The sequence below is a fragment of the Oncorhynchus tshawytscha genome, linkage group LG20, assembly GCF_018296145.1.
Source record: "Oncorhynchus tshawytscha isolate Ot180627B linkage group LG20, Otsh_v2.0, whole genome shotgun sequence".
NCBI lineage: Eukaryota > Metazoa > Chordata > Actinopteri > Salmoniformes > Salmonidae > Oncorhynchus > Oncorhynchus tshawytscha.
The window spans coordinates 2,890,719-2,906,323 of NC_056448.1; the positions used below are offsets into that span (position 1 = coordinate 2,890,719).

The 15,605-nt window shown below is 40.9% G+C and overlaps 1 protein-coding gene across 1 annotated transcript in view; it reads right to left on the reverse strand.

The window, feature by feature from the left end:
• LOC112219674 (hippocampus abundant transcript 1 protein-like) overlaps positions 1–14,036 on the reverse strand; it is a 64,175-nt gene extending 50,139 nt beyond the window's left edge. Inside the window, exons 1-4 of the mRNA XM_024381141.2 lie at positions 13,714–14,036; positions 10,233–10,331; positions 6,240–6,302; positions 5,730–5,857 (exon numbers count right to left, since the gene is read on the reverse strand). Coding sequence (XP_024236909.1) covers positions 5,730–5,857; positions 6,240–6,302; positions 10,233–10,331; positions 13,714–13,794 — 371 coding nt within the window. The 5' untranslated portion in view covers positions 13,795–14,036. The remainder of the gene's footprint in view (positions 1–5,729; positions 5,858–6,239; positions 6,303–10,232; positions 10,332–13,713) is intronic.
• Positions 14,037–15,605: the final 1,569 nt, after the last annotated feature.

Genomic DNA, 15,605 nt, shown 5'->3' on the forward strand with positions numbered 1-15,605 from the left:
TTAGGCTGGGTTTCTGTACAGCACTTTGAGATATCAGCTGATGTACGAAGGGCTATATAAATACATTTGATTTGAATACCAGATTTATGAAGGTCTACGACCATCTGTCTCTTTTGAACAGCCAGTTCTTTTCTTGTCTTTCATGGTGTTGGATGACAGTGGGATATTGCGTGTGTTACCTCATTTTTATACCCTAGTGAAACAGGAAGTGATGTAATGGCTCAATATAGTTCCTTAAGACTTAGATAAACTTAAATAAGTGGAATTTAATTTGTGTTTCTGTTTCTGGTTGTCTTGAGTAAGGCAGCTCCAAAATGCAGGTGTTTCAGCCTCGCTCAGTGCTTTCTGTGGTGGTAAGGCACACCAGCAGAAAATAGGAGCATTGTACCGTGAATGGCTCAGCATTTCACCGTGATTGGCTCAGTGTTCTGTCACTCATGGGGACACACGTCACCTGCCTTTAGTAAGGGTAGACATCAAGAATGTGAGCCCTTTGGGTCCTGCCATAGACTTAGATCAGAAGTGCCCTTCCAAAAATGCTCAAGGTCATTTGCCACATATAAAATGACGTCAAATCCCGTTATATCTACAGTAGCTTTGATTGGATCATCAACATAAATCAAGTAGACAATCTACTGGCAAATCCTTTTTAATCATTGTCATATAAAGAGAAATAATGAAGAGAAATTATAGATAAAACGTATCGGTGCTCATTAGCCATTGGACATAAAAATTACACAACAAGTTGGAAATCGCAACTTCAACAATGAGTGGTTTGGAAGGAATCAGTGGCTAACTGCAAGTGTTGCAAAAAACAACAACATTAAGGTTAGCCTGCTATTCAATGGTGTGGCTGTGAGTTCCCACCATAAATCCAGAGAATGCCAGACTACGATGACAAAGTTTGATGACACAATTTTCCCACAAAGGACCTCTGCGCCACTGTAATATGCAAGGGATAAATGTATACTGTCGCTAAGAAAGTAATACTAAGTGTATGTTGTGTAGTAAGCTGTTAGTAGACCATATGTGTCTCACCCTAATAATTTGGTCTATTTTCACCAAAGCGGTATTGTAAACACATCACTGGTGGTCCGGTGAGTGCTTGTTTGGATACTTTCTGTACATCTTTGACGCTACTGATATTAGTGGTGGTGCATAGCTTGCACGTGCAAATTCAGCACACACAAGATTATATAATAGAATTGTGTTATTTGACGTGTCAAATAGTGTTATATGGCGTGTATCCTTTTTGACACGCAAAGACCTAAATGGCGTTCAATGTGCCTCACCCTAATAATTTGGTCTATTTTCACCTCTTGATTTCGCCTACTGTTCTAACTTGGTGGTGCACCTAAAGCCTACAACCTGTTTCAGAGAAATGTAATCCTTGAATATTGTAAGAGCTTTCATTGTCAGTTTATGTGCCCCCTTTATTTATCCTACGGTTTTGACTTGTACAGGGAGTACACTGTAAGAATGGCCCAAGTTCTGAATTCAGTCGCTGCACATTTCAAAAGTGCTGATCAAATAGTTATATTGACTATGTCCGGCGTCACTTGCTCTTTAATGTCTTAATCGAAATTACGGAGTGCCTCTTATCTGCTTGTTGTTCACTTATGCCATAATTTGTACATCTCAATTGTCAGTAGACACCACATTTGTTTAAGTAAGTCAGCCATATCAGCTATGTTTTTTTAAAAGGCAGTAAATGAGGCTGAATGAACTGTTTTGCTACCAGACTAGGCTCTGCTGAAAGCCAGGTGTAGCAGTGGTAAGGTGTGGGGACTCTGCTGTTGGGACTCTGCTGTTGGGACAGCTTTATGTAGGCCCTAACAGTTTGTGGGCACCGTTTGTCACCGTTATAGTGCAAGTCATGTCTTGTTTAGTGTTGTGTCGTGTAGTGGCTCTGCTGGCATGCGTCCCAGTTTTTTTTGTTTGCCCCCAACAAGATTTACATGCTAAAATCGCCACTGAGCTGAGCTCATTGTGAGTCTCATAGCAAAGTGTCTGAATAATTACGTAAATAAAGGTATTTCTGTTTTTAATACATTTGCAAAAATGTCTAAAAACCTGTTTTCGCTTTGTCATTATGGTGTATTGTGTGTAGATTGATGAGAAAAAAATGTTTTTTAATCCATTGTAGAATAAGGCTGTAACGTATCATAATGTGGAAAAAGGGTAAAAATACTTTCCAAATGCACGGACATTAGGATGCTGTACATAGCATTTTAAGATATTACAACAAAAGCGATAAACAATACTTGTCCAGCCTTTGCTGCTATGCTTGCAGATGTGCATGATATGCTGCGCCCCTAATCAAAAAGTATTTAATAACTTACAACATCCTATAGCAACATTTTGGTTATTTTAACATTTAAACTAAAAACCATGATGTCCCAGATGTGCTCAATTGGATTCAGGTCTGGGGAACGGAGGGGGCCAGTCCATAGCATCAATGCCTTCCTCTTGCAGGAACTGCTGACAAACTCCAGCCACATGAGGCCTAGAATTCTCTTGCATTAGGAGAAACCCAGGGCCAACCGCACCAGCATATGGTCTCACAAGGGGTCTGAGGATCTCATCTCGGTACCTAATGGCAGTTAGGCTACCTCTGGCGAGCACATGGAGGGCTGTGCGGCCCCCCAAAAAATGCCACCCCACACCATGACTGACCCACCACCAAACCGGTCATGCTGGAGGATGTTGCAGGCAGCAGAACGTTCTCCACGGCGTCTCCAGACTCTGTCACGTCTGTCACATGTGCTCAGTGTGAACGTGCTTTCATCTGTGAAGAGCACAGGGCGCCAGTGGCGAATTTGCCAATCTTGGTGTTCTCTGGCAAATGCCAAACGTCCTGCACGGTGTTGGGCTGTAAGCACAACCCCCACCTGTGGACGTCGGGCCCTCATACCACCCTCATGGAGTCTGTTTCTGACCGTTTGAGCAGACACATGCACATTTGTGGCCTGCTAGAGGTCATTTTGCAGGGCTCTGACAGTGCTCCTCTTGCTCCTCCTTGCACAAAGGCGGAGGTTGCGGTCCTGCTGCTGGGTTGTTGCCCTCCTACGGCCTCCTCCACGTCTCCTGATGTACTGGCCTGTCTCCTGGTAGCGCCTCCATGCTCTGGGCACTACGCTGACAGACACAGCAAACCTTCTTGCCACAGGTCGCATTGATGTGCCATCCTGGATGAGCTGCACTACCTGAGCCACTTGTGTGGGTTGTAGACTCCGTCTCATGCTACCACTAGAGTGAAAGCACCGCCAGCATTCAAAAGTGACCAAAACATCAGCCAGGAAGCATAGGAACTGAGAAGTGGTCTGTGGTCACCACCTGCAGAACCACTCCTTTATTGGGGGTGTCTTGCTAATTGCCTATAATTTCCACCTGTTGTCTATTCCATCAGTGTTGCTTCCTAAGTGGACAGTTTGATTTCACAGAAGTGTGATTGACTTGGAGTTACATGGTGTTGTTTAAGTGTTCTCTTTATTTTTTTGAGCAGTGTATATACATTTTTAAGCTTTAAAAACTGAAGCCAGACTGCAACATTTTAGTAGCCTAGCTAGGACTGGCTGTAAATTTGACACATGAAAGCAGCACAGTTGAAGTTTGAATTAATGATACGAGCTGCAATTTCATAAAGTAGAACTGTTGACTCATTTATACTCGCTTGCTTGTGTGTCCTACTTGGCCCGCAGGCCTTGTGTTTGACACATGTGCGCTAGCCTATTAGCCATGTTATGACTGACTTGTGATCATTGCCCTTGCTAGTTTGATTGTATTGTGTCTAGTTAGAGTTTTGTTTAAAATATTGACTCACTGAAACGGTGCATCCCGAATGGGTGGTGGAGGCAAACAATGTACCACGCCAGCTGATATTTACAACCTGATAGCAATATTTTTGGGACTACCAAAAAATGTATTGGTGTATTATATTAAGCATGCATTGAACTGCATCTGTCTATTCTGTCAACAATGCCTTGCTGTACTGGGAATTGGATATTTTTGGCTGGTATTAGGATTGTCTGTTTCATACTGTATACACAAAGTAGTTAAAACACTGTCAGTTCCACTTTAAATACTGCCTAAGCATTCGTATTTCCCTCAGTGTTTCAACCGTAACATCAGGAGTTTGAGTAATCTGATTAATTTAAAAAGATAGGTGTGAGAATGTTTTAATAAGCAGAGTTGAGTGAGATTGTGTTATTTTTACAAGAGTAAAAGACTCTAAACCATGCCAATTATTATCATATTTCCCAGCATGCTCTATTGAAGGTAGAATTTCAGAATTGTTTCAATATCTGTATTTTTGCATGTACAGTGAATGGTTGATAAATAGCATGCATTTTTATAAACTATTCCAATCTGTTAGTAGTTGGATTTATTGTACCCGTTACTGAGATGATTATTCCAGTTAAGAAGATTCAGGTAGACTCTTCCCTACCATAGCAGTACTTTTGAATGCAGATTGCTAGTGATGTTACGTTTGATATAACGGAGCTCTGAGACATATGTCGAAATTGTTAACCAGTTTACTTCAAAGCAGTGTGCCGGTATCAATTTTTCAGACTCACGTGATCAATGACAACCGAAGCTTTGTTTAGTCAAACAACCACCTGAATGGTTTGATATTGGTTTCGGTAGAAAACATAAAGACTACCCTGCGTACGGGCTGCTCTGTTTGGGATGTCATATATCATTATTTGGCTGCTCTAAATTCTTTTGACCAGCAGGTGCCACTAGTGTACATTTTGTTGATCAAAGCCTTGAGTATAAACCTATTTTTGACACAATGGGCTGGATAGCCTCAATGCTTCAAGAAGCTTAGTTTCCCCATCACTAAAGATTGAGGGTGATCAAAAGTTTCAATTGTGAGATACCCTCACTCTGGCTGGATTCCAACAGGAATTACACTTCACATTCCAAAGTGAGCATAACGTGCCTTGCAGGCCTGATGTGGCCTGTAAACAAGGAGCTTCCTACCACCAGAGTTAGGGTATAACTAGGCCCTCAAAGATAAGGCTTTAGATATATGTAATTTACTGTCATAAAGGCTTTTAACTTTAAAGGCTAATACGGCTGGTGCAAACACTCATTAAGGGTTCTATGAAGAACCCTTCAAAGATTACAGGGTTCTAAGTAGAACTGTTAATATCAAACCAAATCCAATTTTATTGGTCAAATGCACCGAATACAGGTGTAGACCTTACCATGAAATGCTTACTTACATGCCCTTAACCAAACAATGCAGTTCAAGAAATAGAGTCAAGAAAGTATTAACTAAATAAACTAAAGTAAAAAATGTAATAAAATGTAACACAAAATAATAACTTGGCTACATAGAGGAGGTACCGGTACCGAGTCAATGTGCGGGGGTACAGGTTAGTTGAGGTAATTTGTACATGTAGGTAGGGGTAAAGGGACTATTCATAGATAATAAACAGCAATGTAAATAGTCCGGGTGGCCATTTGATTAATTGTTCAGCAGCCTTATGGCTTGGGGATGGAAGCTGTAATAGAGGGTTCTAGGAAGAACACTTCAAAGAGGGTACATAGAGGGTACTAGGTAGCACCAAAAAAGGTTTCCCTATGAGGACAACCCAAAGAACCCTATGTGGTTTTACTTTGACTCTTTGTCTAACTGTATATTTCATGTTTAAATGTGCTTATTGTTTAATTTAAACAGTGATTTTTTTTTCTTGGCCAGCAAAAACGGGCAGTCTTACCAGGGACTGAGTCTCATAAGCGGGATGGGGGCGCAGGTGAAGAACACAGTGACCAATAGGAAGGACCGTCTGCCCCACACGTCTGACAAGGCACCAATCAGAGGGGCGCTCATGAAGGACAGAAGACCCTGTTGAGGAGGAGGGTGAAGAGGGTAGGAGCCTCTGTTAAAATTGCCATGGTTACCGGGAACCCATAATGAGAAGGCTCATTCATCTTTAAAGGAAATGAGCGCGAGCTTGATTACAATCATGTTGCAGCACAAAAATGGCTCGTTTTATGACCTATAATAAACCTACAATAAACATGCACTTGATATGAAATAATAAGATATTGAAAAAAGATCAGCTAGAGTACACAGAATAAAGAATGTGCTGCTTTTGTTCAACTCTATGGGGGGGGGGGGTTCCTCTGTAGCATAGAGGTGATCAATAAATGGCATAGTTGGTTGATTTTTTGGGGAGATATACTGTTCGTAGTCTAAATAGTTATTTCTAAGCCTGATGTCTTACCTTCACCCCTTGAATGAGACCATTCATCAGAAACGTGTGCTGTGGAAAAGTTTCATGTAAAACCTGCAAAGAAAAACCACAAACATCTTAAACAGGGCTGTTCGATGGAAAGGCTGCCAAGAAACCATAACAGTCACAGACACACACACACACACACAAGCATTTTAACAAGACAAGAAACCTACCCTAAAAAACAACACAGGTGCGTTTTACTAGACCATTCAAAAGGGAAGGTTGACAGAGAGGGAAGATAGACAGAGAGAAGGTGAGAATAGAAAGATGAAGAGGGAAATAAGAGCAAGAGAAAGATGACTGTACAGTGTCAGAAAGAACAAGATAGAGAGCGATAGACAATTGGTATTTCTGTAATTCCTCATTACCTCCTTTCTCCCCTCCTTCTCAACCGTATTGGAGGGAAAGGCCAAGGGCCCTCCGTCCCAATGAGTTTTGAGAAGATTTATCTCAGTTAACCCAGAACACTCTGGGTCCATATGTGTTAAGAGAAGAGATAGAATGAGAACGGAATAGGAGTAAAAAGCTCCACCCTGTCTCTTTGCAAGTTAAGGGAAAGTCTATGGGCCAAATGTCCCCTCCACTTCCAAAATTTGAAAAGATACTAACACCTGCGAAGTCATGATTTGTCCAAAGCACCAGAACAAATGCTGCTAATTATCTCACGCATCCTCTTGTATCATGACAGACCTCCGGTACCATTTACAGTTGAAGTCAGAAGTTTACATACACTTAGGTTGTAGTCTTTAAAACTCATTTTTCAACCACTCCACAAATGTATTGTTAACAAACTATAGTTTTGGCAAGTCGGGTTAGGACATCTACTTTGTGCATGACACAAGTAATTCTTCCAACAATTGTTTACAGACAGATTATTTCATTTATAATTCACTTATAATTCACTGTATCACAATTCCAGTGGGTCAGAAGTTTACATACACTAGGTTGACTGTGCATTTAAACAGCTTGGAAAATATAGAAAAGGATGTCATGGCTTTAGAAGCTTCTGATAGGCTAATGGACATCATTTTAGTTCATTGGAGGTGTACCTGTGGATGTATTTCAAGGCCTACCTTCAAACTCAGTGCCTCTTTGCTTGACATCATGGGAAAGTCAAAAGAAATCAGCCAAGACCTCAGAAAAAAATTGTAGACCTCCACAAGTCTGGTTCATCCTTGGGAGCAATGTCCAAACGCCTGAAGGTATCACGTTCATCTGTACAAACAATAGTACGCAAGTACAAACACCATGGGACGATGCAGCCGTCATACCGCTCAGAAAGGAGACACATTCTGTCTCCTAGAGATGAATATATTTTGGTGCGAAATGTGTAAATCAATCCCAGAACAACAGCAAAGGACCTTGTGAAGATGCTGGAGGAAACAGGTACAAAGGTATCTATATTCACAGTAAAATGAGTCCTATATCGACATAACCCGAAAGGCTGCTCAGCAAGGAAGAAGCCACTGCTCCAAAGCCGCCATCAAAAAGACAGTTTGCAACTGCACATGGGGACAAAGATAGTACTTTTTGATTTGATTTTTGATTTGATTTGATTTAATTTTGGAGAAATGTCCTCTGGTCTGATGAAACAAAAATAGAACTGTTTGGCCATAATGACCATTGCTATGTTTGGAGGAAAAAGGGGGTGGCTTGCAAGCTGAAGATCCCCATCCCAACCGTGAAGCACGGGGGTGGCAGCATCATGTTGTGGCGGTGCTTTGCTGCAGGAGGGACACGTGTACTTCACAAAATAGATGGCATCATGAGGAAGACAAATTATGTGGATATATTGAAGCAACATCTCAAGACATCAGTTGGTCGCAAATGGGTCTTCCAAATGGACAATGACCCCAAGCATACTTCCAAAGTTGTGGCAAAATGGCTTAAGGACAACAAAGTCAAGGTATTGGAGTGGCCATCGCAAAGCCCTGACCTCAATCCTATGGAGCGAGCAAGGAGGCCTACAAACCTGACTCAGTTTCACCAGCTCTGTCAGGAGGAATGAGCCATAATTCACCCAACACATTGTGGGAAGCTTGTAGAAGGCCACCCGAAACATTTGAACCAAGTTAAACAATTTAAAGGCAATGCTACCAAATACTAATTGATTGTATGTAAACTTCTGACCCACTGGGAATGTGATGAAAGAAATAAAAGCTGAAATAAATCATGCTCTCTCCTCTTATTCTGACATTCCACATTCTTCAAATAAAGTGGTGATCCTAAATGACCTAAAACAGGGAATAATTACAAGGATTAAATGTCAGGAATTGTGAAAAACTAAGTTTAAATGTATTTGGCTAAGGTGTATGTAAACTTCCGATTCAACTGTATGTTTATGTCGTCTGTCCACAAGATATGAAAAGATGGATGCGAGGAATCAAGGCCATTTTGTTTTAGAAAGAGCCCTACACTCTTAAAAATAAACATGCAATAGGAGAACCATTTGAGGGTGTCTGAATGAACCATACATGGGATGGTTCTTTGAATAAACATACAAAAATGCAAAACCAGACATGTTTCGGCCTTCCAGGACCAGAATTCAATAGACCTGCTGTAGGGTTTCAAGGCCTATTTGCATATTTCCCACAGTGCCTTTCAGGTCAATTTTTGAGTTAGTACCCATGAATGTGTTTGCTATTGACAGAGACATGGTTATTGTACTCATCCAATTTTATTCCTTCGCCTTTTTACCAATTGAGATCCTAAGAGAATATGTTTTCATAAAATGTTATTAAAAACATTTCATAAGGATTTATTTTTCAGGGCATAGTTTTACCCTAATACAGTGGGCTGAAACTCTTGGTTTACAGGCCACATTAGGCCTGCAAGTTACATTATGCTGGCTTGGAAAGAGATGTGTGATTCTGGCTTGCAAAGTGATATGTAATTCCCATTGGAATCCAGCCACAGTGGGGCTAACCAACATGTGGGATCTTTTTATCCATCTGCAACCTGCATCCAGAACTATTTCCAGTGTTGGGAAGACTAAAATATGAGCCTACCTTAAACATCTAAACTGGAACAACCATTTTAGTAACATATGCAATAAGTCCAAGTAACCGATTGGAATAGTTTAGAACAATTTATGTTATTTATATTTGAGTAGCTTGATATGAATTAATCAATCAATGTACATGCAAATACATAGATATTGAAACAAATATATATTTTTAAATCAACCGTATAGATCATGCTGGGAAATATGATAATGATGAGCATGGTTTTGGTTCAACTCTGGTTATTAACACCAGTACTGAGGATATTTTAAGTGTTAATTTAAATCTTTACAGCCTTCATTGAATTCTTGAATCAATACAAAATATTTCAACAACCTTTCCAAATTCTGAAGAACCGTAGATGCCACATCAAGCACCCCACACTTAACTCAAAGAATATTTATCGCACAAGTGTTCATAAAGGAACCTTAAGAGCTGAGGAAGAAACATTTAAGAACCTTAATTTTTTTTCAGTGCAGATCACATGTCAAACTCATTCCAAGGAGGGCTGAGTGTCAGCGGGTTTTCACTCCTCCCTTGTACTTGATTCATTCATTAAATTCACTAATTAGTAATGAACTCCCCTCACCTGGTTGTCTAGGTCTTAAGTGAAAGGACAAACAAAAAAGCTGCAGAAAGTAGGCCCTCCATGGAATGAGTTTGACACCCCTGGTGTAAATAGACCTGGAGAGACCTAGCTAGCCCAATTCTGATATTTTGCCAAATTACAGTCAAAAGAGCTTATCTGATTCATCAAAATACCAATTACTGGAAAAAGATCTGAATTAGGCTGATGTGTAAATGGAAAAAGATCATAATTAGGCAGAGGCAGTCTAACTCTGATGTTTTATTACACAAATTTGTATTTTGACCAATCGCATCAGATGTTTTCACATCAGCTCTTTTTCAAAGCTGATCTGGTTGGTCAAAATACCCATTTGAAAGATAGGCAGGCAAGCCAGATAGAGATGGAACTCACTGTCAGCATTGGAGTGGTAAGGAGACCCCAGGCAAAGAACTCCAGGAAGATGACCACCACAGCATGGGAAACACTGGGTCTGCCAATACCCTGGCCCGGCTGCAACACACAGTAAACAAAGTCAGCCATTTTGGAACATATTGTATTCCATGTTAAAACATACACTATGTAAATGAGCAGCTCTTACAGTGTTAGAAAAATGTAAACAGCTTTTCAAAAAGGTAACTTTGAGATGATCAACATCCACCATTTCACCATAATCACAAAGCATATAAAAAAAAACATTATCAGGACCCTGTAAATCGGTTTGCTGTATTTGAGTGCCTAGACTTATTTTGACAAATGCAGTCTATTCTTTTGGGAAGCAGACATACAATATGTACTATTAGGAAAACAATTTACTAAGGCAACCATTTATTGATCTCCACTCTATACTGTAGATCGTTCTTCTGAATGGGATGGTCAAGAGGAGTCCAAACAAAAATTATCAATAAAAAAAGCCCACTGCTTCTCTGTCAATATGAATCAGTCACTTTGCTATTTGAAGACATCCACGTGGCCATTGTCTCCCAGGACACCCCTGAGCAAGGACAGACAGCAGTGGTATTTGAGGAAGACAGTGGCATAGAAAAGATAGATAGATTAGCACAGGCCCCTAGCTACTTCACAGCACAGCGTGAGGCAGCCTGCAGCTTGGGAAGCTTGGGACATGGCCGTTACATAACAGTGGAGACGAGATGGGCCCCCCAATTCCCTAGTCCTCACAACTTGAGTGCACCAAGTTTGCTGTGTGTATGTAATATGTATGCGTGAGTGAGGACTGGAGGAGATTGAGACGTGGTTGTGTTCTCAGCTCGCTGTCACGCAAAGAGCAAATCACGTCATCGTCGCCTAGTTTAAACTGAGAAATTAGACATACAGTGGGGCAAAAAAGTATTTAGTCAATCACCAATTGTGCAAGTTCTCCCACTTAAAAAGATGAGAGAGGCCTGTAATTTTCATCATAGGTACACTTCAACTATGACAGACAAAATGAGAAAAAAATTCCAGAAAATCACATTGTAGGATTTTTTATGAATTTATTTTCAAAATAAGTATTCTGGCTCTCACAGACCTGTAACTTCTTCTTTAAGAGGCTCCTCTGTCCTCCACTCGTTACCTGTATTAATGGCACCTATTTGAACTTGTTATCAGTATAAAATACACCTGTCCACAACCTCAAACAGTCACACTCCAAACTCCATTATGGCCAATACCAAAGAGCTGTCAAAGGACACCAGAAACAAAATTGTAGACCTGCACCAGGCTGGGAAGACTGAATCTGCAATAGGTAAGCAGTTTGGTTTAAAGAAATCAACTGTGGGAGCAATTATTAGGAAATGGAAGACATACAAGATCACTGATAATCTCCCTTGATCTGATCCACGCAAGATCTCACCCCGTGGGGTCAAAATGATCACAAGAACGGTGAGCAAAAAACCCAGAACCACACGGGGGGACCTAGTGAATGACCTGCAGAGAGCTGGGACCAAAGTAACAAAGCCTACCATCAGTAACACACTACGCCGCCAGGGACTCAAATCCTGCAGTGCCAGACGTGTCCCCCTGCTTAAGCCAGTACATGTCCAGGCCCGTCTGAAGTTTGCTAGAGAGAATTTGGATGATCCAGAAGAAGATTGGGAGAATGTCATATGGTCAGATGAAACCAAAATATAACTTTTTGGTAAAAACTCAACTCGTCGTGTTTGGAGGACAAAGAATGTTGAGTTGCATCCAAAGAACACCATACCTACTGTGAAGAATGGGGGTGGAAACATCATGCTTTGGGGCTGTTTTTCTTCAAAGGGACCAGGACGATTGATCCGTGTAAAGGAAAGAATGAATGGGGCCATGTATCGTGAGATTTTGAGTGAAAACCTCCTTCCATCAGCAAGGACATTGAAGATGAAACGTGGCTGGGTCTTTCAGCATGACAATGACCCCAAACACACCGTCCGGGCAACGAAGGAGTGGCTTCGTAAGAAGTATTTCAAGGTCCTGGAGTGGCCTAGCCAGTCTCCAGATCTCAACCCCATAGAAAATCTTTGGAGGGAGTTGAAAGTCCGTGTTGCCCAGCAACAGCCCCAAAACATCACTGCTCTAGAGGAGATCTGCATGGAGGAATGGGCCAAAATACCAGCAACAGTGTGTGAAAATCTTGTGAAGACTTACAAAAAATGTTTGACCTCTGTCATTGCCAACAAAGGGTATATAACAAAGTATTGAGAAACTTTTGTTATTGACCAAATACTTATGTTCCACCATAATTTGCAAATAAATTCATTAAAAATCCTACAATGTGATTTTCAGGATTTTTTTTCTCATTTTGTCTGTCATAGTTGAAGTGTACCTATGATGAAAATTACAGGCCTCTCTCATATTTTTAAGTGGGAGAACTTACACAATTGGTGTCTGACTAAATACTTTTTGCCCCACTGTACATTGTGGCCAGGCCTAATGGAGATTGAATCACTGTTTTTTTACCATGCTGTGAAAAATAGATTTAGGCCTAAACGTTAATTTGTGTTGTTTGCTACAAATTAAACCACTGATCTAAAATGAATGTCCCAATCCACTTTGCTGTGATAGCTCAGATTACATAATAGAATAGAATCTTGTTTATTTTTAAATTAGGCCATCTGTAATTTTGTTTTTGGTCCAGGTCCCCTTTCCAAGGAAACACCATGGTAACACCTTCTATGGTCCTCACAGCTGGCTATTGGCTAGTGTTTAGCCTATGAGGAGGTTTAAATCCGAGGGCACTGTGGGACACACAACTTGCCTGGAGCACCTCCAACATCATCAACACCAACAGTTCATGAAAGGATAGAGGTTACTGCAATAAAAAAAGTGTCTTATTTTTATTGCAGGGGATCTGGACTCTATTATCTATACATAAAATAAACAAATAGGCTTTAAGCATTTTTATGGCATTATCATGATAATGCACCAGTCAATGAATATGATTATGGAATTATCATGCAAACAGATTGCGTTGAGAGGGTGTTATGTAATACAGTAGGCTAATGGCAGCCGCATGACAATGTTATACAGTCTTCATTCAATTCGCTATGTGCAGCTAGGCCGACTGAAAGACGCAACCCCGATATATTACCGGACGCGTCCTTCCAATAGAGGTTGCAATGTACCCATCTCCTATCACTATCTATGAACAAATGGATACAAATTTCAAAGCTGTTTGGCAATAGCATTACGGTAAACTGTGGTGCACTGTACGCTGACAGAGCCGTAAAATGTTTCACAAGGTACAGTATCTCGAGCGCATAATGTCCGTTTATGTCATAACCTGCCGCTACCGCAGGCGCACTCACAGCTGATGTTGCATCCTTTGCCGTTTATGTGAAAATCAGTTACATTGTTACATACACATTCCTGGTTACAATTGGTAGGATACCGAAATAAAGACAATTAATTCACATACCGTGGGCCCATCTTTCATGATAATTTTCTTGACCAACACTATACGGCTGGTACCCTGATGATCTTTCTCTCCCGGAGCCATCTCCTCATTACATTTTACCGGAGTTACATAGAATCCATGCTGCGTAGGGATCTTCGGTGCACCCGTTTCGTCCAGGATGCCTTCTGATTTAGCCTTGAAAGGCTAGCGGTTATTAAATGACGTGTTTATAACCCAGTAGCCCAAACCGAATTGACAACACCGGCAAATGTACAAAATGGATATTGCACACGTCCTCTCGAATGTCTCTCTGTGCCTAGGACAGCGCACTATGCGATTGAATTTTAGAGAGGTGCTGAAGGACTGACTGTGGATCAGTGCGCGGTTTAATGGCGTCATTTTATGCATCGGCTTGATGTAGGCTGAGGGTTGGAAAAACTGGTCTGAAATCAGATTTATGGCTAAGCAGCGCTTCTTTCTGCAGCCACAGTAGACTACGGGAAACCACGTGGCACTTGTCTATTAAGGTTTATTCTCCCTCTGGTACAAATAAAACATTAATTTGTGGTTAAATGTATTGAACTGAAAGTACATGACCTAATTTTGGCCTATTCTGAGAAAACTTGAGCTGTGATCAATTATTTAAAATAATATAATTGGGAGGCTATATGACGACTCTATGAAATATGCTGCATTGAATTCTATTGTTTTAGTCTTACATTCACTGTCAAAAAAAGGTTATATCCACTTGCATTGTATTGACAAATCATGCAGTGTCTGTTTTTCTTCCAGCTTTTGCATTCTAGGCTATCAAGTGTAGCATTCTGCATTCACAAGGTCATTTTTTCTTCTGATATATTTATATCCCATGCCCATAAAGTGTGTACTAGGTGGGTACGTCATGTGAAATAAATGGCTTTACTTTCTGCTCCATGGGGTCTGTTTGTGGTCATTGCTAGGGTTTAGCCAACAAACTATACTAGGATATCCTAAGGCAAATGCCTCCCCCTCCACAATACTTATGGTAAAGCAAATAAAATCAAATAACATCTTTAGACCGAGCCACTTGTGTCTGTTTCTATAGACAGAATGGCCTTAGCAAGTGGACACAGGGTTGACAAGGAAACCAAAGATGAACTGTCTGTCTGTCTGTCCGTCTGAAACATGAGAGAACATGATCCTCTAGAACAGAGTTTCCCCAAACTCGGTCCGAAGGCTGGGGCCTTCCCTGGGTGCACATTTCATTTTTTTGCCCTAGCAATACACAGTTGATTCAAGTAACCAACCCATCATCAAGCTTGGATTAAGGTTCCCCCTGCCCCAGGACTGAGTTTGGGGAAACACTGTTCTAGAGGATCATGTACCCCCAAACGTACACATTTTTATTGTATCCTCGGACAAGCACACCTGATTCAACTTGTCAGCTAATCATCAGGCCCTCAATGAGTTGAGTTATGTTTGTCCGGGACCACAACAAAAATGTGTGCTGCTGGGGATACTCGAGGACTGGAGTTGGGAAGCACTGTTAGAGGCAGATGGAGAAAGTTGTTTCCATGTGATTTCTCCATTACCACGTCTCTACCTCCCCAGGCAAGGCCATGCACTAGCAGTGGCTGGGAATACAGCTTTCCTGTTTGGAGAGGTATCCTCCATGTTCCATTAAGTAAATCCCACTACTTTTATTTTACCAATTGGTATCAGTAGAACATGCTAATGAACCTAAAAATGTATTTCCCTGTCTTTTGTAGGATGACCTGTCAGTATATCTGAATAACTTCTACATGCTCACAGTTTCAGTATAATTCTACTCTATAAGCTAAATAAAACACATGTAGGCTATGACTAATACCCATGGTGATGGCCTGGTTAAATCATAATTCCAGCCTTCTTAAAAATGCACTGTGATATGATTA